The following is a 26810-nucleotide window of genomic DNA, read 5'->3' as shown; positions in this document are numbered from 1 at the left end:
ACGAAGCATGAAAATTTCGGTGTATCTGTAAAATAAATAGATAAAAAACTCATTTGTTATCTTTGTTTTTGGATAATGGAGTGTGATATGCTTGTATTAAGAAAGAACATGTAAGACAACATGCATTTTACTAAACAAGATCCGTCGTTCATATGACTGAAAAATTGTTGAGAAAGACGTTAAACCCGAACACTAAACAAACTAAACAAGATATTTATCTTAGTTTGAGTAGAATACAGGTTAGAAATGTTCTAAAACATTCCTAATATAACACGGTTTGTTTTCATTCCATCATGTATAATTAGTAGGTCTGTATTTTAAATCATTTTAAGAATCATGATTGAAAAGACACCGTTACAATCTTTCAAATTATAAGTCATTTTAATTCTATAAAAGTAATTAATGCAATAGTGCTTTCATGTTCTTTAAGTTTCTGAAACTGATTCATTTGTCTACCTCAGTTATAATATGTTGTGTATGAAGCGTACTTGTTCATGTCAACTTCTCAAGTCTCCTGATACATTTATTGCTTGCTTGAAAGATGACATTAAAACGCACAAGAGTATAGAAAGAAAACTGCTTTAAGAACAGCAATGGGTACAAACAGCACTCTGACTTTCAAGCTTTCAACTTTTTACGAATGAAACGGGTCCATCTATAGAGCATGTCAGACGTCCAATTAAGAAATAAAAAGCACTCATTTTGGAAACTGTACAAGCTGTACAGTGTCTATGAATGAAACGCCACAGAAGACTTGTTGTTCATTTATCACGGTATATACAAAATCATCAGCGAGCAATACAATTGCTTGCCGTTTTCAAAGGTCTTCGTATGGTCCTTGGTCTATTTTGAACATCACCTGATAAAAAACAAAGACAAATATCAAACAGGGAATGCCACGTACCAAAAATGCAGCCTCCCCAAAACGAAACCCACAGCACGCAGATGCGCACACCACAAACAAACACACATACACATACACGCGCACACACACAAAGCCAACACACCAGGACAAAACGAACAAACAAAGGAACACAGTGGGGCACCGCCTTGGAACGGTCAGTGGCAAAAACACCACTGGGGAGCTTAAACCGGTTTATGGTGCGAACCCAACCTCACTCTTACCCCCACCATGTTCCAAAGACACGGGACAGTTGTAGACCACATCCCCATAAAAAACGGGTTTAGAAATACCTTCTTGTAGAAGTGTCTTTAAATTACTATTGAATTTTAAAACTAAATCAGAATTACGATAGTAAAGTTTAGCAAAATATTTACGCAATTTGTAATAACGGCAGCCTTGCTGAAGAAGTTTACTTGTAATATATTGATTACGTTCATTGAAATGCTTGACATGACTACACGCTCATGTTTATGTGAACATATCAATTTAAATACTTACTGTGAAAAGCTAGCTTTCTTGTGATGTACGCAGATAAATAAATAAAACAATTATTATTATAATCAAACTTTCTTAATCAGATGGAAATCTTAAGTTCTTATATTATTATTATTATTTTTATTGCACCAGATTTATATAGCGCCCTTTTCATGATAAACACGTTCAAGGGCGCTTTACCTATAGCAAACGCAGCCACACAGGACGCAAAATTCATCCTCTTCTAGTACAGACACAGAACGATCTGACCAGAGGGACAGAGTGAGATAATGCCCCCAGAACAGATAGAGAGAAATCCATTTTAGATACAGACTTGTCCTGCTAACTTAACCTAGCTCTTTGCGAATAGACAGTCTGGTTCATTAACGTGCCCGGTGTATAGCACCGATACACGCAAAGCCGTCTTTCCTGGGAAGAACCAGTACAGGCCTCTACATTAGGCGGGAGACACGTAAGAGCATCTCAGACATTTCCAGTGCCTGGACCAGGACTTCTGTATTGACAATCAAGCGTGTTACCGCTAGACCACCGGCCCACCTATCTTAATATAATTATAAGGTAAAGGAAATTTGAATAACAGCATTCTTAGGTATACAACATAAAGCAACTGAACAGACAAAATGCCATATTGACAATGTACATTGTAACTGCGCAAGAGTGTTTTTGTAATTATCCTTTCCAAATTACTGCTATGCTACTCTAGACAGAAAAACGCGCAAACACGCAGTTTGATGGGTTAGTGAAATAAATGAGTACCTTTTATAACAATACTCAATCTGTCAAATGACATTGTTATGCCGTAGTACATAAATGCATTCTAGTAACAGAAATCTTGTGATAGAGTCCACAGGTTAGATAATTACGCGATAAATCACGATGATATATCCTTTGTTATCACGAAAACAGACAGTTTACAAGAAAAGCACAGGCAAAGTACAATCCATTACTAAAACTGTCATTTTAGTAAACGACACACGTGTCTTCATTCGACAATTGCAGTTGCATAAATATGTACATGTTTCGAAGCCGTCTTATTTGTTTGGAAGTACTATATCGTAATAATAATTGGCTGATAATTATATTTTATTAATGTTTGATAGTTTAGCCAGTATTACTACATGTATGTGAACTTGTTTTTCTGATAACCTAGAAGTATTAAAGCTTAATTAAATCAAAGATTTTTTATTTAGTTTTTAATGCATCAGGTGCGTTCTTTGCCAAGTACCACCTAGGGCTTGGAAACCAGGAAACGATGCAAATAATTTTGTAAAGACGAACATCTATCGACGTAACTGCACCATATAAAGAAAAACTAGACAAGATATAGAAGTATGGACTGAAAACCCTTCTTAAAGGGAATTCCTATAGTTTTTTATGCGCATCTTTCTGCGCAGCCGACACTTTCTATGGAAAACTGAAGTGAAGTCAACATTTGTCGAAACATGTGACAGACAATCTTAATTATGAAAAATCTTGAATGAAATAACATTTTTGATAAGTTTTATCAGTAATCAAATGTTGATACTGGTTTATGTTGTATTGACAAGTACCCTGCCTGACAGGTATCTTGCCATTTTTGTGGTGTGTTTTAACATCACATTTTAGTACAAAGACAGTGTCGTTCATAATGTAAGACAATTGACTTAGTACTGATAAAGACAATATCACCTTTCAGATTATTCAGCATTCAATTATAGAAAGAATTAAGAATTTTCTAAACTTTTTTTAACTTCCAGCAGATATACATGTAATCAATTTGGTCAGGTTCGCGCCATTTTTCGTCCGAACAGGTGTTGTATTCAAGCGGTCTTAAATTAAAATTTAGCCGTACATTTCAGCCATTTTTATGCTCACAATACAATTATTCATACACAAGAAAAAAAGGAAAAACATTCTATGAAACAGTTTTTTCAAAATTTAAAAAAAAAGGATTCTTCACTATGGGTATTTTTCATTGGAAAAAGTTCATAAAAGTGAATAGGAAACAAGAATTTTTTTTTTTATTTGTGCCCATTATTGTAAGGATATAGTATTACAAATATGACTATGAAATCAAATAAGTATATAATAAAATCTGTAAAAAGAATAAACTTTATTGTGCTGTCTTGACGTATATTTGGTTGGTATTTATAAAAAAGCAGAAAATGTTGAAAATGTTGAAAAATCGCTGGCAGTTTCAGCAACAGTGGGTATGTTCAAAACAATTTTTCACAAAAACAAGCCTGGTGACCCATTGTTTTTATTTGTTCATTGTTTTCAGCTAAATTCGATGAAAGGAAAAAAACTATAGGAATTCTCTTTAACCGACGATTTCATTCTTTTGAGAGAAATAAACATTTCACAAATAAAAGTCCAGAATGACATTTTTATCATCTTATTATAAATGTCAGTATTACGTTATACAAAAAAGAACTATAAATCCTCGAGATAATCTGCTTGGTACAGCGGCACACGCAAGCCATTCTACAGAAATTGTCTTTTCCTTTCATTAAGTTTTTAAGTTATTAATCTTATTTTACGCTTTGGTGTTGATATACTCAATGATCTAGTTTTTAGTTTTTAATGCATCAGATCCGTTTATTGCCAAGTATCACCTAGGGCATGCAAACTAACAAACATTGAAAATAATTTTTTAAGACGAAAAACTATAGATGTAACTGTACCATATAAAGAAGGCAGATAAGACAGGCTACCCCTCTTAATTAAAGACGACAGACGATTCCATCCTTCTGAAAACAATAACGGTTGAAATAAATCAACTGTCAATTTGAGAAAAAAAATAAACGGTTCTTAAAGTTCAAAATGACATTTTAAATTTTAAACCGTATTACAAATGTCAGTATTACTTTGAATAAAGAAAAAGAATAGTACGTGGTTTATAATAAATCATCGAGATAATCTCCTTAGAACAGCGGCACACGCTAGACATTCTTCAGAAATAGTCTTCTGTTTTTCATCAAGTCCGACAGTAAATGTTTTGTTATTAATCTTATTTTACACTTTGTTGTTAATACATTCGATGGAAATGCTTCATCCGTGATGTTTTTTTATGCATTCTGTTTTCTAGACTTGCACGAACAGTGCACCTTAATACGTAAATGTTTGAGCGTAGTTGCCTATTAACAGGTGTACGAGTATATTTATCAAGAATTATTAAAAATACTTTGCGGCGTAAACACAACAGCCGAGCTAGATAATTTAACTCTTCAAGGAATTATAGAATTTTAAATACTGCGAACATTTTATTATAAGAATATGTCATGCGTTAGTACGGAACAGGTTTAGTGCCCGGTACATTTTATTTACAACATGTAAGTAACAATTTCCAGTAAGTATGTGGAAATAAGAAGATATTTGCTCGACATTCCGTATAAAGAGTGAAAGACCCGTAATTTCGGAAAACGTAACTCGAAATGTTGACTTACGAACTCAAAATGTCGAGTAAATAAACGATATACACCTGAGACTAATGTTCTGTCAAACATCAATTGTTTTTAAAATGAAACAAATACTTTCTCCAAAGCGGCAAGTACAAAACAGTTATCACAGCAAGTTATATTATTCTATGGCAAATCTGACACAGAGATCAGCCTGGTGAGTTATTTAATGGATGTGCCATCATGATTTGACATTGGTGATATAAACATATTATGTGAAAAGCTAATATCAGCTTTAAGTGCTTTTCTATAAGTGCTTGTCATATTGATTTCGCACGGGTACCATAGAGGATGCAGTAAAATGATCTTATTTATTATTTTTAGTACAAATGTGCGATATTTATAGGTTATTAGCTTTGTATCGGGAAATATGCACGAGTTCTTCTGCGGAAATATTGCGCGACTTTAGGAGCGCAATATTCTTCCGCTGAAGAACTAGTGCATATTTCCCGATACAGAGATAATAACCTTTTTATTACATACGCATCTACACGTATAAATATTATGTAAATATCATAAATAAGTTCAATAGCCTGAATAGGATTGACAATTCTGAACTAAATAGAAAACAAAAATGCAACAACACACACTGAATTACGTCACGCACCCGATATGAAATTCAGGCGTCAGTGTATGGAAAAATATTGACGTTTCCGGTACCAGTGTAACTTAACGGGGAATTGAAACGAGTATGTAATAATACAGAATATGGGGCTACTGACATCATACCGTGACTGAACCACTCAAATCTTAAACAAATGGTGACTAGAGTTAGAAATTTCCATTTTGTAACGTGTGAGGAATATAACAACCACAGGGACGCGAGCTCATCTAAAACAGCATTCGATTTGCATTAACACCAATACATAGGTACTTTGTAGTAATTATTAATACTTTTAAATATGTCATTTTTCATTCAGTTTTAGGGTATTTATTCTAAATATCGAAATAAAATATCGCGAAAAGGCTTCAATACACTGCAATTACATTCAGAAAACAATTCATTTATTTTATATATTTCGAGGGTATTGTATCATTCCCAGTTTCAACACAACTTTTAAAAAGAAAAGCCCATTTTCAGATGGCATTTAATAAAATGTTACGACAAATCGACTTTTATTTCAACCCATTGTACTTTCCAATATTTTTATGTTACCTTTGTGTATCAAGTTTATCAAGAGGAAATCCGCTAAGCCAAGTTTATTATTCTGTCTTTGCACTTTTGATACTCGCTCGCAAGACGCAGCAGAAACAAAACTAGGCATCACCCCAGGGGCTCACAACTACTTTCTGGTGATATAAACAGACTGAATTTTTGTCAGTGACAAACAAATAGTTATAAAAGTTAATTTGCATATCAGAGCACAAATATGACATACGCTTAAACAACCGCTCCCAACTTTATAGATAATATTATCATTAACTGTTCTAATATTCTATAACATACATAAGCTTTCAGTTTCTATTATTGTATATGAGAGCTTTCAGTTTTTATTATTACACATGAGGATGACTTGGAGTAACATCGGATGCTTTATTCATAAAACGTTATTATAATGGGAGCTAGACTTTGGCCAGTTATCTCCCTTTCATACTCTATTAATGTAAGTAGGTACTTTCATTTGGATTACTCTGTTGTTATCGCTATGTTATTTGTAAAAATATATGGCGTAAATGAAGCTAAGATATTGATCATCATGACTGTTGATTTTAAAATGCCCTCACCTACATCTTCTATAAACACTCAAGTGTCTGATTTTGACATTTCAGACATTTAATTTAACAAAACTGCAAGATATCTCATACCTTAGAACTGAGATATCTCATAGGCAAAACAGCGATAAAGTCAGAGGATTCCAAATGATGGGACCTACTAACAATTTTATTATCTTGGACATAATCCAATAAGGGAGACAATTTGAAACTCACCAAAGTCACTCATTATACACAATGCACGCCCCATGTCGCCTTAGTTTTCAAAGCATAAATCTGCAGTTCAGTATAGATGTGTTAGATATCTAAAGATTGTTTACTTATTCTTTGGCTAAAACGAAGTTAAGCTACTAATGAGTGCCTGCACATTCTGTCTAATGAATATATGCTTAATCTTTATTACAGCTTTCCTCGAGATTATCTGTAGTTCATTTGCGCCGTCCATCTTGTTTTAAAGACATTGCCTGTCTAACAAATTGGCCCGAATTCCACCAGTTCACTTGCATATCTTCAGTTTAAATGTAACGTGCAGACGTTTGTTAGTTGAAGCATTGTCTGACCACAAGATGTTTCCATAATGATTATTTAATTTACATATGCTCTATTTCGTGCGTAATGCACACCCTTTGCTTGCTGTAGTAGCACATTCAGTCTGCTGTTTTGTTATTTAAATATACCACAGACACATATACAGGATAGGCACTGAAAAAAATGACGCCAAGAGGTCTTAACATTTCCATTCGAAGTAGTCCAAAATGAGAAAGTATCTTTAGCTTCTTTAATGTTTTGTCTGTATTCAGTGACCGTGTTAAGCTGTTCCGAAGACCTCTGTTTCCGGTGCAATTTCCGAGCATCAGATAGATTTTTTTCTCCTGAATTGTTCTTAGTAATTATGTCTCTTTTACACTATATCCTTTCCGCAGCCTTAACGTAATAAAACGTATTAGCGTCTGATGGCCCTTTCACGCTTCCGTAGAATCAACATTTATTACACGAAATTTATTTTGAAAATATTTCTGAAATGTCTAGGTCTGCAGCTCTCAAATACGGTTATATCTTACACCCGAGGCATATACTGGCTCTCTCAGACAACATCAAATACGACCTTTTGAGCGATTTAATGAAGTTCCAAAATTATCAATGTACCATTGGTCCATTACGGACCCCTGTGGGATTTGTGTTTATCCCGAGCTCAAATATCTTTTCGTAGATGAAAAGCTGACATGCCGTACTAAAGCCCAGGTAATTTCAATTCGTTAGAAAGTGCTGAAAATTGACTCCCCAATAGCAAAAAAAAAAAAAAAAAAAAAAAGTCCACGCACATACATTTAGACGGGGTGACCCCTGCGCGTGACCCCTGACTATTTGCGAATCAAAATACGGCTTTCGTTTTCAAGTTTAGCATTTCTACTTTCATTTTCTTTACTTCCGGAAATAGCCGAAGGTCGAGTGACGTCATTTCCTGTGTTGTCAAAAACATATATATGCCTGTCGAGAGTGCATAAATATGTGCTGGCCGTCTTTAGGATATACAAAATGTAGCTATTTTAGCGGCTACAATAATGAGAGCACGCAGAGTGAAAATTTACTATAACAAGAGCTCGTCGAACACGAAATGCCCCCCTTGATGCATTTAGTAATTGCACAAGGAACAGAAATTATATCCTCTCTGTAAACAAAAGTTCTACCATTCTGGTTTAATCTGACACAAAACTATGCATGTGGTCCAAATTTGAAGCCTGTACCTTCAAAAACATGAAAGTAGGTCACTAGGTCAATGTCCAGGTCAAAATTTTTTCAGTGCACAAAACTATGCATGTGGTCCAAATTTGAAGGCTGTAGCTACAGAAATGTGAAAGTAGGTCACTAGGTGAAGGTCAAGGTCAACTCATGTCAAGGTTCATCTTGCAACTCAAACCATACATGTGGTCAAAATTTAAATGTTGTAGGTTATTGACAAGAAGACTTTAAAAACTTTTCCCTATATAAGTCTATATGAACCATGTGACCCCCATGGCGGGGCCATATTTGACCCTAGGGGGATAATTTGAACAAACTTGGTAGAGAATCACTAGATGATGCTACATTACAAATATCAAAGCCCTAGTCTTTGTGGTTTGAACAAGAAGATTTTCAAAGTTTATCCCTATATAAGTCTATGTAAACCATGTGACCCCCGGGGCGGGGCCATATTTGACCCTAGGGGTATAATTTGAACAATCTTAGTAGAAGTCCACTAGATGATGTCACAAACAAATATCAAAGCCCTAGGCCCTGTGGTCTTGGACAAGAGGTTTTTCAAAGTTTTTCCCTATATAAGTCTATATAAACCATGTGACCCCTGGGGCGGGGCCATATTAGACCCCAATTTGAATCATCTTGGTAGAGGACTACTAGATGATGCTTCACACTAAATATCAAAGCCCTAGGCTCTGTGGTTTTAGACAAGAAGATCAGAAACCGTTTTAACTGTTCCTGGCCAATGTGACCTTGACCTTTGACCTAATGACCTCAAAATCAATAGGGGTCATCTGCTGATCATGACCAACCTAATTATCAATTTTCCTGACACCAGGCCCAAGCATTCTTGAGTTATTGCCCGGAAACCATTTTACTGTTCCTGGTCAATGTGACCTTGACCTTTGACATACTGACCTCGAAATCAATAGGGATCATCTGCTGGTCATGACCAACCTCCCTATCAACTTTCGTGACCCTAGGCCTATGCGTTCTTGAGTTATCATCCGGAAACCGTTTAACTGTTCAGGGTCACTGTGACCTTGACCTTTAACATATTGACCTCAAAATCAATAGGGGTCATCTGCTGGTCATGATCAACCTCCCCATCAACTTTCATGATCCTAGGCCCAAGCGTTCTTGAGTTATCATCCAGAAACCGTTTTACTATTCAGGGTCACTGTGACCTTGACCTTTGACATACAGACCTCAAAATCAATAGGGGTCATCTGCTGGTGATGACCAACCTCCCTATCTACTTTCATGATCCTAGGCCCAAGCATTCTTGAGTTATCATCCGGAAACGGATTTGTCTACATTCCGACCGACCGACCGACAGACCGACCGACCGACATCTGCAAAACAATATACCCCACTTCTTCGAAGGGGGGCATAATTAGTTTGGAATAATAAATGCATTATTTTATAGAAAAAAAATGCTGAACTTTATTTTACAAATACCAGAAGATTTCTAAATAAAAACCGGTATCACGTTGCATGTTCTACATATTGTCCAAAATTATCAGTCTTTTATAAATACGTATTATGCGGTATTGCATTAATAATCCATTGCTGGTATGTAACTGCTATATGAGTATGACCTAGTTTTATTGAAGAGATATGGACAGGCATGAACTGAAATATATTTAAAAGAACACCTAAAGCGGAAAATGAAAATTTGTTAAATAGATAGCTTTGTTTATGGATATTTGATTGTAACATGTTTGCATTGAGACAACATCACTATACACGTGGTTAAATTGATGACATAAAGCGGTGTTTTTCAATGTACGTTTCCAGCTGTTGTTTTCTTTCACGGCGATATAAGACCTTTGAGTAGTATAAAACTGGGGTGTGTGTGTGTGGGCTGGGAGGGGGTGGGAGGGGGAGGGATTTACGGGTCCCGAAGATTTGCCCTTTGAGGCACCAAGATTCCTGAAAGTCTGCGAGTGTAGCACCAAGATTCCTGAAAGTCTGCGAGTGTGCCAGAAACAGTCGCAGACCAGTGCATGAACGTCTGCGAGTGTAGCACCAAGATTCCTGAAAGTCTGAGAGTGTGCCAGAAACAGTCGCAGACCAGTGCAATGGACTCGGGAGGGTCCCTAAATGCCAAAACTAGGCTTAACTCGGCTGGTACCAAGATTCCTGAAAGTCTGCGAGTGTATCAGAAACAGTCGCAGACCAGTTTAATGGACTCCGGAGGTTCCATAAATGCCAAAACTAGCATATTTCAAAGGTTTTAGTGTTTAAACTTAATTTCGAGTATAAAAAATCACGAACAACTCTGATTGATAAATATTTTATTTCCAACAATTATTTTCACCTTCTTTTCTTTCGGTTGTAATCATCTCAATGTGCATTGTATTTAATTTAGATTTATATGTCAGCCAATATTATTGAAAGTGCACTTTTTGAGTAAACAGTTACAGTTACAATATGATATCCTGTACACAGTTCATTGCTCCATGCTTCACTTCTCTAAATCTGCTTTTCTCCTGTCTCAGAATCTTCCTCCGAATCTAAGTCGTCTTCTTCATCCAGCTGAGGTATATTGAAAGTGCGAAGAATTTTCTCAAACAGAAATCTCCTCTTAAGGATTGCGTTCTTTAGTGCCTCATCACTCTCATAACCTTCTGTTTCAATAAGCTGATTTATGGTGTCCTTTATAGCTTTATAAAGGGCATCTTTTTTCATGGCGTTGAACCAAAGTAGCTTCTTGCCAAATGCATTCCTAAGGGCTTTTCTGTATGTACTTTTCATGTCCTGAAAAACTGTTTCTTTTGCATCATTTTCGGTGATTTCTAAATCTTCTTTTAAAAGTTCAGCGACTTTAGAATCATACTGCCACTGGCATTTTGAAAACGCCTCTTCAACAACTTCGTCCAAGGGATCAATTTCCATAGACTCCTCCTCTGGTTTCATAGAGGTATCATCACCCTGATCATAATCGTTTCCAACTGGTCCAAAAATGTCTTCTTTGTTAGAAATACCTGACATGGATCCATCATCAGAGTTCGAGTCAGAATGCGCAGCTTTTCTGTGGCGTAACATATTATCCTTTCGTGCAAATTTTTCAAACAAATATCGCAATCAAACATCTCAGTCCACCTTTTAAATAAAGAAGTATTCCTTTCAAACTCTCAAGTACGAATGAAGGGGAAATATAATGAACACTCACTGTAATACGGGTCCGATAACACTGATGAGTTCAGGATCTGTTGAAGGAGAAACCTTCGTTCGAAGAGATTTCTTATTCTTACGACCAGTGCAGTCTGTCTTTCGTGTTGAAATATGAACTATGTAAAGCGCCTTTGAACGTGAAATTGATCATGAAAAGGGCGCTATATAAATCTGGTATAATAATAATAATAATAAATAACGTTATTTAGCACCAGCCATAAGGATATGTCATTTTAATTGAGATACTATCGGCTTACTGCGAAAAGCTAATTTCCTTGTGATGGTACGCAGATAAAATAATGAAACAATTATTTTAAAATTAAATTTTTTTATTCGGTTGCAAAACTTACGTTCCAAATATTATAGGATAAAGGTAATTTAAATAACACGATTCGAACTAAAACACCGTAAAGCAACTGAACAGATAAAATTGCATGTAATTGTACAAGAGTGTGTTTGTAATTATCCTCTCCAAGTGATTGCTTTGCTGCTATAGACCCAAAAACGTGCAAAGACGTAGAAATAAATGAGAAAATAATATCACACTTTTGTAACACTGCCCATTCTATTAAATGACATTGTTATACCGAACGCAAACGTATATTCATATATAAGGCAGCATATCAGCTGATATAAGAGAAAACTCAATATTCCATCACAGGTTAAGTGTTCCCTTAGATGAATACACGATAAATCACAATGGCATATCCTGTGTTATCACGAAAACAGACAGTGTATAAGAAAAGCACCTCATAATAAAAATGTCCTTTTAGCAAACGACACGTGTCGACCACTGCATATGCGTAAATATGTACTTGTTTCGAAGCCGCCTCATTTTGTCGGAAATGATATATAATAATAATTTTTTATTGATGAGTTTATTTCATTAATGTTGGATAATTTCTTTGTAGATAAAATCCGGTATAATTAGAAAGTGCATGTGAACTTTTTTCTGATGACCTAGAAATATTCAAGCTTAATAAGATCAAAAATGATGAATCTAGTTTTTACTGCACTGTCTAGATCTTCCCCTCTTAATTAAATAAGGCAAGAGATTCCACTCTTGTGAGAAGGGAAATAAACAGTTCGTTTGGGAAAAATAAACCGTTCGTAAAGTCCAGAATGACATTTTTATCACCGTATTATAAATGTCATTTTTACGTTATATAAAAGAGAACTATAAAATAGAAAAGATGGAAACTCTACAGGTCGTTCAACCCGACAAAAAACGAAAATGTTGCAGGCTCGGTTTGATTGAGCCTGTTCATGGACGGTAGTTGAAATGCATGCTACTGTCCACACCCTCTATCCTCGAGATAATCTGCTTAGTACAGCGGCACCCGCAAGATATTCTACAGAAATTGTCTTTTAGTCCGGCAATGAAAGTTTTGTTATTAATCTTATTTTACGCTTGTTGACCCAGAAATATTCCAGCTACATCAAACGTTTTTATTCAGGTCCGATTATTACCAAGTATCACCTAGGGCATGGAATCAAAAAAAAAAATAATACAAGTAATTTTGTAAAGACGAATAGCTATATATGTAATTAATAAGGTAGACTACCCCTTCTAATTAAAGACGTCAGACGATTCCATCATTCTGAGAAAAATAACGGTTGAGAAAAAAAATAAACGGTTCGTAAAGTTCAGAATGACATTTTATCAAACAAATTTTAAATCGTATTATAAATGTCAGTATTGCGTGGTTTGTAATAAATCTTCGAGATAATCTGCTTAGAACAGCGGCACACGCAATACATTCTTCGCAAATTGTCGTTTTCTTTCATTAAGTCAGACTTATTTATCTTATGTAACACTTTGATGTTAAAACATTCAATGGGAATGCTGTAATATCAATGTTCTTTTTTTTTAGATTTGCACCAACAACAGTGCACTTTAACACGTAAATACTTTTTGTTTGGGCATGGTTGCCTGTAAAGATATGTACATTATTTTACATATTGTATGAAATATAACTGAAAATTTTAAATGAGTTGTCGTTAGAAACGTAAGCTAAATAAGTATGATTATCAAGGATTATCAAATTGCTTTTTGGAGTAAACACATATGAGCCGAGCTAGGTATTTTAACTCTTCAAGAAATAGACCTTGCAAAATACTGCGAACATTTTATTATAAGAATATCTCATGATTTAGTGCGGAATAGGTTTAGTGCCAGGTACATTTAGTTGCAATATAAAACTAAACATTTGGAGTAAGTAAGTGGAAATAAGAAGATATTTTCTCGACATTTCGTTTAAAGAGTGAAATACCCGTAATTTTGGAATACGTATTACTCGAAATGTTCACTTTTACAAATGTGTTTTACAAATTCTATCAGTAACTCGAAATGTCGAGTAAACAAACGATATACACCTGGCATTAATGTTCTGCCATACGTAAGTTGTTTGCAATACGAAACAAATAATTTCTCCAAAGCGGCAGTTACAAAACAATGTAAAGCAATTAATATTATACTATGATAATTCTGAAACAGCGATCAGTCTGATGAGTATTTAATGGATGTTCCATCATGATTAGACATTTGTGATATAAACATATTATGTGAAAACCTACTCAGTTTTAAGTGCTATTCTATAAGAGCGTGTCATATTGATTTCGCACGGGTATCATTGGGGACTTGAAGCTTCTGTAGTAAAAGAATCTTATTTTGTAGTAAAAGTGTGCGGTCTAACAGAATATGCGGCTATTCAAATTGTACATTATCATACCATGACTGAACCACTCAAATCTAAAACAAATGGTGACCAGATTTAGAAACTACCATTTTGTAACGTATGAGTAATATAACAATCACTCGACTGGCATTCACACCAATGCATAGGTACTTCGTAGTAATTGTTAATACTTTCATATATGACATTTTCATCTAGTTCTAGGTTTTCCTAAATATCAAAATAAAATAAAGCAAAAAGGCTTCAATACACTGACTGCAATTACATCCAAAAAACAATCATGCTTTTATATTTTTAACAGGTATATAATTCCCAGTTGCAACACAATTTTGAAAAAGAAAAAGTCATGTCATAAGAATTGAACACCAGATATTTTCTGATAGCATTACTGATACGACACATCTACTTTATTTCAACCCAATGTACTTTTCAATACTTTTATGTCACATTTGTGTATCAAGTTTATCAAGAGGAAATCGGCTACTTTGCCAAGTTTATTATTCCTTCTTTACACTTAATACGCGCCCACAATAAGCAGCAGACACAACACTAGGCATCATCCCCAAGGGCTTACAGGTACTTTCTGATGACATAAACGTACTTAGACTTTTCTCAGTAACAAACAAACTATTAAAAAAGTTAATTGTAATATCAGAGCAAAAGTATGACTTACACTTAAACAACAGCTTCCAGTTTTACTGATAATATTATCATTATTTTTTCTAATATTCTACAACATACATAGGCTTTCAGTTTCTATCATTGTATATAAGAGCTTTCAGTTTTTATTATTATATATGAGGATGACTTGGAGTAATATCGGATTCTTTATTCATAAAAGGTTTTTTATTATAATCATTATACTCTATGCACGTTTCAAATTATTATCTCCATGTCGCCTTAGTTTTCAAAGCAAACATTCGTTCAGTATAAATCAGCAGTTCAGTTTATCTAAAGATGTTTTACTTAGTCTTTGGCAAAAAAACGAAGTTAAGCTTCCTGTCTATATAATAGGAAGTATCTGTGTTTAATTTACACATTGATAAGAACGAACAAAACCATGTAAGTGAACATTTGGATAAAGTACATTTACATATACAGATCACTTTTTCACAACAATGCGACAGCTATAAAAGAGGGTCATTCGATATATAAGGCAATCATTGCAATAACTTTCAGATATATATTATGATTAAACGCGTGATGATATTCTTGAATAATTCTCATCTTATGGTTCCATTTGCAGTTTACAGTTGGTTTCCCATTTATGGCCTTGATTAGATTATTAAGGTGTTAAATAGATAAATTAATTTTACATGATATTATGATGAACTTCTAGTCATTAATAATTCCATAGCAACATCTCTAAAATGATTGTCACCTTGTGAGGGAATTTCTTCTCTTTTTTTTTTTAAAGAAAGCGCGATTTAATGTTTTGACATATTATTGCCTTGCTTAGTCAAAATACTAATCCACCGAGCCTGATTATACCTTTTCCCATGTATCGCCTAGGAAACATCGACGGCATGCATTACTTTTAGATTTATTCAGTATAATTAAAGATAGTTAAGAAGTTACATTATTTATTGAATGACCCTCGTAGATAAAGGCATATATTTAAAACCATGGGTCTAAGCATTAAAAATGATTCTAAAATCAGATGCATGTAAATTGTTTCACATACCTTTTCTGTCCATAGGTCAGTTTAAAATTCCATAATGAAATAAGCACAAGAAGTTTATATTGTAAAATATTCATCCCGATAGTGTTCCTCTGGCGAGCGTACACGTTAGCTGATATAATAACAATGTCAATTGCTCATCTTAGCTGCGCGTCAAACAATTGCAATATCTAAGACTTGATATTTTCTTCCCACAGACTCCGTCTGTTTACTCGCTAGTTTTAACCAATGGCTTACTTTTGTAGTATCGGATGAAGAAATTTAAAACTCTTGACAAAACCCAACTTTTCCAAAAGAATACTTAACATTTTCGATATTTTAAAGCCATTGTTTATGTCAAAGTTTTTCATGGAAACGTTATTTCACATTATACCATTAACGAAAAATGACAAACGCTCTGCGTGTCTTGTTATAGCCTCTTTGATACATTGAGATATATCCGGTTATTCCCGAAAAGTACAGACAATCTGTAAGAACATCAAATACGACAGTGGATAGTTTGCAAATTTATGGCCATAGTCTAATACATGTAAAAGTTAAATCTGCACTTTAGCTTCCGATAAGACGGACTATATCTCCCCAGTTAATCAACATTAAAGGGGTTCATTATGCACTGGAATGCATGTCCGTCATTCGCAATCAAACAGTTTTTGTCAACAAAATTTAATCTAACAAATTGCAAAGTTATTCGTTTTATATGAGTAACTTAAAAATAGCTCGAATACTACTTTTTGCGAACAAATCTAGTTTTATTTTGCTTCCAGGCCAACTTTCCAATGTAAAATATTCTACACATTCCCTATATTAATTGCGATAGCGGCTCACAATTACGTTGTTAGAGATTTTCTGTGACAACTAACTGGGAATAGATTAATTGGGTAAAATTTAGCACACGCGCTCTGTACCTGTGGCAAAAAAAGACATAGCTTCGCATTTCAAGTTGGTGAAATAGGTCAGTGTTATAACAAATTATCAGTGCAGGTCAAAGAAAAATGTATGTAATTCTCTGCACATCATCAACTACCTTGCTTTTTACTAATGCGCTTTGTAACTGATAATAAGTGATTCATAATGAACAGGTAATAAAGCATTCTTTAGCCATATTGACTTCTTTTGGACAAATGTGGATTTGAAAATATAGTAAAATGGTGTTATCCGTTCATCGAGTTTAAAAATTTAAAAAAACTAACGAATTTCAACAGGGTTACATATTTATCCTATATGGTGTACACAATTACCCCAGCGCTAAATTTGACAAAGGCGAACACAAACCTCACTCCAATTTTTTTAAACATGTATCCGAATGTCCAATTCATCCCGTATACAAATTGATAATTACCATCTTAAAAGTTGTAATGCTTTAATTCTATCGACTGCTTTAAATTCTACAATATATATTTAACATGAAGTGGGTGGGGGAGGGGGAGAAGGTTTACCTCAGTGGTCAAATTTAACACGGGGGAATTTTGGGAAGGGATGGGATGTTCTACATTCACAGTTTTAACTGTTAGATTATGATCCATTATTTTTGGGAATTCAAGTCTATTGTTATAATTACGCTATTAATTGACCGTTTATGATTTCTGTCCACGCTTCCTTCCTTGAGTTTATTTATTATATTGAGAATATAAGAATGTTCTAGAATATAACCATGAGGTTGATATACATAATGAATAGTTAAAGTAACTTAGCCCTTGATACAATACTGATTTTACAAACTTAGACATTTTGATTTCAATATCAATTTCATTGTAAAAGAAATTTTCCGCCACACTTCTGAAGGATCTTCTTATAGATTTTATTTGCAATTCAGATATCGTTTGATATGATCATTTTTGGTTTAAGAAAAAAACCTTGCCAAATACTAGTACTACATTTGTTCAAGCGCACTAATTTTTGCGTTGGTATATCACTGAAAACGCCAACTTCATTGACAAAATGCTGCTTCCCTATAAAGTATATAATCAGTTAATATTATTCAAGTTGGAGAAAAATATATAACACAACCTTACGGTATTTTTGACATATAAAATAAGTGCTTGCGAACAAAGGCAGCTTCTCTGGTAAGGTCTAAAAATTAACTGTGGCAATACAATTTGAAGTAGAATGATGCTTTTATGTATGTTTACTTATATTTATCTTTATTAGAGCGGCTTTTTATCATACGCAAACAGCGCATGCGCATTAAACTTGAAACATCTAGTTAAACAACAGGGCAACCGTCGGCGTTGTAAATTCGTCAATGGAATAAAAACAATTTCTCCTTTGTCCTTGACGTAAAATACAGATGTTTGTCACAATCGCGGAAATAGTAAGGCCTGTAACACTTATTCTACTCTGAAAGTTGACACATTTTTATGAATTTATACGCATTATTTCTGTAAACTAGTGCATTAAAAGCGTTATCTAAAACAGATTATTTGGCTTAAGCTGCTTAGAAGCGACACATGTAATTCGCATTAATGTGAACAGAAAAAAGTATTAGGAGAGCTTTTAACGTGTTTTTCATATTAGCGTTAACAAATGGAATTTTTAGTTATGCTATTGATCAGTCTAATATGCAGCAGTTTCTCTTATAAAGCACAAACAGTTTTAGAGAGAGTTTGACTTTCTCCATAATTTGATGTGAGATATTAATTTTGAAAATGGTTTTGATTATATTTAAAATGTTAAGGTCCATCTGGGAGATAAAGTAAGAAATAAACTCGAAAATAAGATATTAATATTTGAATATCATTTCCGCTTCATGGGATTTTCATTGCCACGTGGTATTTGTGACAATAGTAAGTAACGTAGCGATAAGGAAATTATTCAGGAACTGACAACTTAACACAGTAGTTGACAGCGTTCTATCGTTAATAAAATCTGTAAAAAGATCCTTTGGAAGCATTGAATGCAATCAAGCAAAATAATTGCAGACTTAGTTTGATTGGGTCTGTTCACGAGAGATAATGGAAAGTACAGTACCTCTCACGCCCCTCAAGCGGAATTAAAACGAGTGTTCTTATAGATCTGATTAGACGAAAATCATGAATGATAAAATACTCATATTGAAATTTACAATTTACAGTAAAGTAAAAATTATATAATGTAGCATTTTGAAGCGACTTTGCTCAGAACGATTCGATTTACTTGTCATGCTAACTTATATGTATTAAAAACTCCTATAACTAACCAAACTGACAAATGCGAACATTTATTTGAGTGCTGAATTTAAACGCAATCTCACGTTTCTTTCTTTTGTAAAATGTCATGAATATATTCTGTGCATCGGCTTTTAACCTTTCGTCACATTTAGTATTGACTTATTCTAGTGAATATCACATTATATCCAACGGAACAAGAGTCAATAATAGACATTATTAAGTTCAGGCTTTCAAAAATTTGACGCAGTTGAAATCTTATCATTCATGATAATACTAAAACATATGTTCTAATGCTTCTCCCAATGCAGACCTTAAGATAAGCTGTAACAGCCCAAAAATATAAATATGAGTGTGTGTTTTTTTTTCTTTTTAAGCGAGTATGAGAAAGCATTCAATTTAAACATCGGCACACGAGAAATTTGCAATTATAGAAGACTTAATGTACATTTTGTAATTAATATTGTGATTCCGCTACTAATGTCACGTCAAACCCAAATATGTATTGTGATTATTAGGCTGTAATCAGTATAGTCATACTGGTGTCATAACTATTGAAGTTTGGATATTTAGATAACATAATTATGACTTGTATACATATACTTTAGGGACATACTGTATAACTCATTTTTGATAAACATGTGGTCCAATGGGTCTCCTACATCTGTACGTTATGTATGCTGACAAAAACATGTAACAATATTGAAAATTATAATACGTTTCCAGTTCTAAATAAAGCATAGGCATACTGATGATTTTATAGATATAAAAAAAACGTGTTACGGTAGTATACACCATTTAGAGTGTCCATATTTTGACATAATAACCGAGGACTATTCTTGTAGATAGATAAAGAAAATGTGTCGTTATATTTTTTGTCCTTTGGCATCACGCTGTTCTTCCAATTTTACTATAACACAGTTCCGCATTAACTGATGCTGGGGGCGCGAAGGCTGTTGCTCATTCATTACCTGTCATGAACAGATTCAAATGGATTTTGCTGTTATATTGCTTGGTTAAATTTAATGCTTCCAAATGAATTTTGGTATAGAATACAGTAAAAAAAATAAAAGGTAAGGGTAGATTTCGCGGAAGCACAGAGCACCCTTAACACGGCTATAGAGCCGTGCATCGCAAAGTAAGAAACTGTATTAGAAAGATATAGCAGACGGGTTGCTTCAAAACAAATCAAACAACAAGTACATTTTAGTAAACTGAGTGCTTAAATACTGTCTTACAATTATAATAATAACTTTCTTTAACGAAGATAACATGTTCGGTTATAGCAAGTCTAGCATATGGTTCTCTTTAATGATGATTTGAAAAGTCTATTCTTAGTATGTAAAAAAAGACCATGGATTATAATAATTTAACGAATTATGATTTAATGCTTCGTGGCATTGACATTATATAGTAGTATTAAACGAATTAAATAAAATGGGCAAAACCAAAAGCTAAAAGTATGTGCAAGGTGTTAAAGAATACATAGTATTTGTATTCCGCATAACTATTTGTAATAACAGAAATAAAGGAAATGTAACCCCAAGTGAACACTGCAAAGGCAGTTACACTTGGAGAAAGGCAGTTACACTTGGAGATAGGCAGTTACACCTGGAGATAGGCAGTTACACTTGGAGATAGGCAGTTACACCTGGAGATAAGTTACACCTGGAGATAGGCAGTTACACTTGGAGATAGGCAGTTACACTTGGAGAAAGGCAGTTACACTTGGAGATAGGCAGTTACACTAAGAGATAGGCAGTTACACTTGGAGAAAGGCAGTTACACTTGGAGATAGGCAGTTACACTTGGAGAAAGGCAGTTACACTTGGAGATAGGCAGTTACACTTGGGGATAAAGCGAAAAAAAAAACAATGACAGATTTTATGGGCAGACAAAAATGGAATGCACAAATTAAGATCCATGGGAGAGAGGATTAATCATAAAAACAACAAGTTTGTTCGTTCCAAATAATATTCTTAGAAATTTTATTACATCACAGAGACGTTTTAAAATTCCAAAAAGTTATAATAACATGACAAACAATGTCACAGATAAGAAACGCATGTATGAATTTTGCTCTAGTAAAGTGTTTATCCAGTGTTCTATTTCATAACAAATTGTCGGGCTTTTTTTTTTTTTTAAAAATTACTGCGAATACGATGTAAATTCATCCGCAACACAATCAGATAACAAGATATTTCCAAATAAAACGCGTTTTAATACGCATTTACAAATTGTACCCTGGTCTAATGGTTAAAGCATTTGCCTCGGGAAAGGGAGGTCGAGTGTCCGAGCCAAAATTTGTTTCTTACGGGTCGGTAGATGAGCCACCAGGTAGGTGCGTGTCATTAAGGGATATTCTTCGGAATGTAGATAAAGTAGCATGCAAATGCGTGAACACTATTATAAACAAACTGTCACTTTTTGTATGGGCATCCTATTTCAAAGTGCCAATAAATTTTAATATCAGATACATTGGTAAGACAACTGTAAATCTTAAATTGTTACTTAGCCTATTTATGTACTACTTGTTGGTGCAATTATTCGCTGTTCAAACTTTCCCACGATGGACCCAGTAACTCTTTCAAGGTAGTTTTACATTAATACTGGAATCAGTTGTGATAACCTCTGTAAAACACTGGACTGTTGAATCCTTTAACGATTCAACGTATTGAGACAGCACTGTAACTAAATACAGAAAGAAATATATTATGTAATCCTTTTCGGTACATCAGACTTTCAAAACAAGCGTAGACATGTTCATTTCGATTTACACTGCTTTCTCGCACGATGTAAAAGCATTACAATCTCTTAAGAATAATCAAATACAACCCGATACAAGCTGGAAAAGGTGCTTAATATGTAGCTATAATGTACTTGACGTTAGAGTGATGCATTTCAAATCCTCTTTTGAAATCACAAATGTCGAGCTAAACGTCTTTGGAATTCTTAGTGTATGCTGCAGACGATGGTAAACTATAGGTGGTGTATTAGCAATTATCTGTAAACAGCCAAACAATTCTTGCAGACGAACTTGGCCTGCTGAGAACCCAGCCAAGGTAACTCATCTGACTCTAAATACATTTTGCATAGAAACCTTGCTGTAATGACGGACTTAAGAATCAAAATATGACACTATCTCCTAGTTGTGGTCAAATAATAGCGTTTCAAAAACTTGAATTTCAAACATAAGTGATATATCTTTTGATTTCAAAAGTATGCTTCTGGCAAGGTTATACAACACTTATTATAGGTTAATAACATTGTATGTTGATATATGCACGAGTTCTGCAGCGGTAATATTGCCCGACTTTAGAAGCGCAGTATTATCCGCGAAAGAACGAGTGTATATGAGTGAGTGAGTTGGGTTTTACAGCGAATCGACACCAAATGGTCATATATCGCCGAGTATTTATCCACATACAAAGATGATAACCTTTTTATTACATACCCACTAACAAATAATTAATTTATGTCTAAATTATCGTTCTGTAACGAAAGACAGGAATAATACGAAAAGAATTTCTACGAAAATGTAATAAACAAATCAAACTGACGCGCATTAATATTTTCCGCAAAAATTACGTCAACTTGTCGCAACGTGTGCGTGGACGCCATTGACGTCACGCGATTCTTTCCATTACAACGTTAAGAAAACATTCCACGTCCGATATGAAAGCGTTCCATGTCAATATGGAAAAATATTGCACGATCGAGGTCCATTGAAACACTATGCAAAATAATTTTAGGTATGCAATAATTAGTAATTATCTGCAATCATCTGCAATCATCTGCAAAAACAATAGCCTATTTCAACTTCTTAGAAGTTTTAATGAAAAATATTTAACCGTTCTTCAGTCGGGTTTGTTAAGAGGTAGCTCTGTCTCATCTATTATTATAGCAAATGAAATTTAATATTAATAGGTTTCTTATACGGATTCTTCCAGCTAGTTATAACGATGTTTCTGATATTTGAGAAACCCTTTAAGACACATTAAATATCTTGTAAATGTCTTAGGTCAGTTGAAGATGGGAAAGCGCAACATGATTGCATTAACAGAAACATATTGTTAAATGTACCTAAACATGAAACCAACTTTATGTCGAATGAAAAGGTACTTAAATAAAAAATTATATCTTTATATACGTTTTCTGAAATGTCAACACGTGATGAAAGTGTTTCATATTAAAGTCATTCTCCCAAATTAAATTATTATACGTTTTGCAGCTTATTTCAGTCTTTATCATGAGTTATCCGTTTCCTCGGAAATCTGTTTGTTAGTTTTAGAACTGTGGCAGTTTATTTTGTGTTAAGTATTCCATTTCCGTATTCACTGTGTTATTGTCAATAAATAATGATTGAATGTTATTATTATTGTGAATACACGAGTACAAACCACACTGGGACTTCTGGCAAATCCAAGAATCGCGCTATATATTTTTACATTCACTTACTACAAAAAAAAATGAAGTTCCTTTCCATATTAATAAGAAAATCATATAGTAAATCTTCGATGGTCGATCTTAACAATAGATAGATGGAAAACCCAAAATGATCCTCACATTTTAAGGTATAGGTCCATGTTTCGGAGAAAAAAGTTCAAACGTCATCAAATCATAGAAAGAAAGCATTGTTTTACATGAAAATTTAACAGCATATAAAACATTCATATTATTTTACAAAACCATTGTCAATTTACGCTTACAAGTATTGAATTCCGGAAAGGGACTGCATGAAGAGGTCACACTTCTGTACAGTTCAGTGGCTTTAAAAACTCATCATTTTTGAAAAGCTGTTGCATGTCTTCGTTTTGATGCATTTGCAACATCGTGCGAGTGTTTAAACTTTACATAAGTAGGTAAAACATCGTTTTCTTTACAAATGGCATTCTTATTTACAGGGGGACAACTCATTTTGAATAATTTTAGTATCCAACTGTGTGGGACAGAATAGTAAAGCATGCATTGGACAGATAAGTTGTGTGTCAAGATGCTGTTTATTTACTAAAAAAAACTGTTGTTTTGTGATATACGGCTAAACCTTAATTGAAGTTTCGGAAAACATACAGTTCATGATTTTAATTTGAAGTAACCGTAAATCCAGGGAAATATCTGTGCACTATTTCATAACAGGAGGGTACCTTGGTAGTACCATCGACCTTCCGTAGGCCAGCTGGATGGCTTTCTCAAATAATGACGAACCAGCATCGGTGAGGTACAAGTGATTCTAAGTCAGTGACGTTAGCCTCTCGTCCACGGAACCGTCTGACATCATTCATAAAATGCTACGACACAATAATATTCAGGTAGGTCCAACATAGTGCGGTAAGACAAAAAATACAACATAACTTAAGATCTAGTCATGTACATTATTGGAAGAAGAAATAGAAGAGGATAGGAATGACCGCCTTCAATCATTTAAGAAAATTTTACATTCGCCCTATTCTAGTCCATTGAAAATTATGACGTTCATTTCGTATGAACAGGAACAAGAAAGGCGCAAAAGTTAGTCAACGCTACTTAGTGATAACGGGCCGCTGATTTGACAACGTCCGCTTATAGTCAGGGAAAACGTTCTTTCTTGCATAAAAACTACTTTTTTCGCTGGATCTGCTCATGTATAAACGGGAGAAAAATCGTGTGCAAACAAGGCAATTCACGTGCTGTTAATACATGATTTTTATTTTTTAAATGCTTTGCCAGGGACGTATGTGTATATATCTGCGCAGACTGATATTTGGCATCTGCATCTTGTTTCTTCCAGAATAACCTCTTCTTGTAGCATGATAGATACAATGTAATCCATAGTATGTTTAGCTTTATCAGTTTACAACCCCAAACGTACTGCCCCCATCAATGTACGCACTAGCTTCTCTTAGAGTTTACTCCCTTTACAAAGCGTCTGTTCAGTTATTGTAAATAACTGTGAATAAATAAGTATCGCGTGTAATTTGTGCTATTACCCGTTTTTAGGTATTATATTAATGATTTTTGTTTACAACCCCAAACGTACTGCCCCCATCAATGTACGCACTAGCTTCTCTTAGAGTTTACTCCCTTTACAAAGCGTCTGTTCAGTTATTGTAAATAACTGTGAATAAATAAGTATCGCGTGTAGCTTGTGCTATTACCCGTTTTTAGGTATTATATTAATGATTTTTGTTAGTATCAGTCGGTTTGTTTTTACCTGATTTTTCGCAGAAATCATATAATAAACCTCGGAAACTAGTCACTAGCTTCGTACTCATCCGTACTCTAAGTGTGTTTATACTCAAAATAATTCGAATGTTAAGTTGTTGTTCTTAAAATTGAGTTCCTGTTAATCAAATTTTTAAGATATATGCAAAATTATGTGTAATGTAACGTTTGTAATAACTAAAAATAAAAATAAGATGCTCACAAACCTTCAAATCACGCTTTTAGTAGTGTTGTTGTTATGTGTGCCCCGGTTATGGATATTTAAAACATGTTTACCGTTTCCAAGAACAACCGAATGGTAGCTAAAAATGTACCGGAATCGTAAAGTCAACACATATGAAATCAATGCATTCAGTCGTCCTGTTATGTTTTTTATACAAGAATAGCGACAATACACGTTTGTTTTGTGTATTAACGCCTGAAGAAGCCCTTAAGATATGTTTGTGACCTCGACCTTCGGTCTCGGTCACAAACAATCCCGCGGGCTTCTGCAGACGTTAATACACAAAAAAACGTGTATTATCCCTACATTAGATGACATCGTAGTTGTTCGTTTGGTAAACAAAATGGCCGGGGTGCTGATTTAAATGGTAAATGCAAGAAAATGTGTACAGTTTATTATATAATCTTGCCTAGTTTACGAATGGAAAGGAAATACAACGTAAAAATAAGAAACGAAACTTTTTCTCTGTGTTCATGCGAACTGAACGACAGAATAGAATCAGCAAATCCATGAATCGCGCTACTGATCAAGAAATGAAATATTTTTTTCGGTGTTCATGCGAACTGAACGACAGAATAGAATCGGCAAGATTCATGTTTAATTTTCCGATCCGTCATATTCTGCAGTGTTGCATTTTCCATTACTGCTCATGAACAGACTCAAACAAACCGAGTCTGCAATTTTCACTGTCTGCCTTATTCTCTGTGCTTACGAGGGATCCACTTTTCAGATTGTATATATACATTATATTTCCTTTCCACTTGTAATCAAGGTTAAATTGTAAAATGAACACTTTTTGTTGCATTTAACATCAAAATCAGCCCCCCGGACATTCTTTTCACCAGACTGAACTGCGACGTCATCTAAGGAACGTTCTCCCTGACTATACGCGGTCGTCGTCAAAACACCCGGCACGTTATCACTAAGCAGAGTTGACGTAACTTTCGCGCCTTTCCTTTTGCTGTTCATACAAAATGAACGTCATAATTCTCAATGGAAAAGAATAGGGCGAACATAAATATTATATTTTATGTCCATAACAAAATTTGTGGTAGCCGCATCATAAAGAAGGAATTTGTGATGATAATGATCTTTAATAATGAATACATAATTATCACTGAATTACTTAATACGAATCTACTTTATAAAGATACTGGCAATATGCACGTCAGTAAAAGTACTTTTAACCATTTCCATGGAGATTTAAAGTGTGTCTGGCTGATTCCTTAATGTTTTGTTCGCGTGGAATGATACAATATGTCATATATTTAGTCTGGGTTTATTAGTCTGGGTTTATATTCCATATATAACATCTTGACTTTGAATATTATTAAGATATAAAACAAATTGTTCTATATCAGTGTGATAGCTTGACTGAAGGTGAACATATTTTCCAGACT

General features: G+C 34.3%; 1 protein-coding gene across 1 annotated transcript in view; it reads right to left on the bottom strand.

Annotated features, from left to right (window-relative positions):
* Positions 1 to 16172, bottom strand: part of LOC123557985 (glycine receptor subunit alpha-2-like) — an 87306-nt gene extending 71134 nt beyond the window's left edge. The window contains exon 1 of the mRNA XM_045349831.2: positions 15847 to 16172. Within this exon, the coding sequence (XP_045205766.1) occupies positions 15847 to 15920 (74 nt within the window). The 5' untranslated portion in view covers positions 15921 to 16172. The remainder of the gene's footprint in view (positions 1 to 15846) is intronic.
* Between the last annotated feature and the right edge of the window lie 10638 nt (positions 16173 to 26810).

This window comes from Mercenaria mercenaria, chromosome 5 (genome assembly GCF_021730395.1).
Source record: "Mercenaria mercenaria strain notata chromosome 5, MADL_Memer_1, whole genome shotgun sequence".
Classification (NCBI taxonomy): domain Eukaryota; kingdom Metazoa; phylum Mollusca; class Bivalvia; order Venerida; family Veneridae; genus Mercenaria; species Mercenaria mercenaria.
This window is presented reverse-complemented; position numbering and strand designations above follow the sequence as displayed.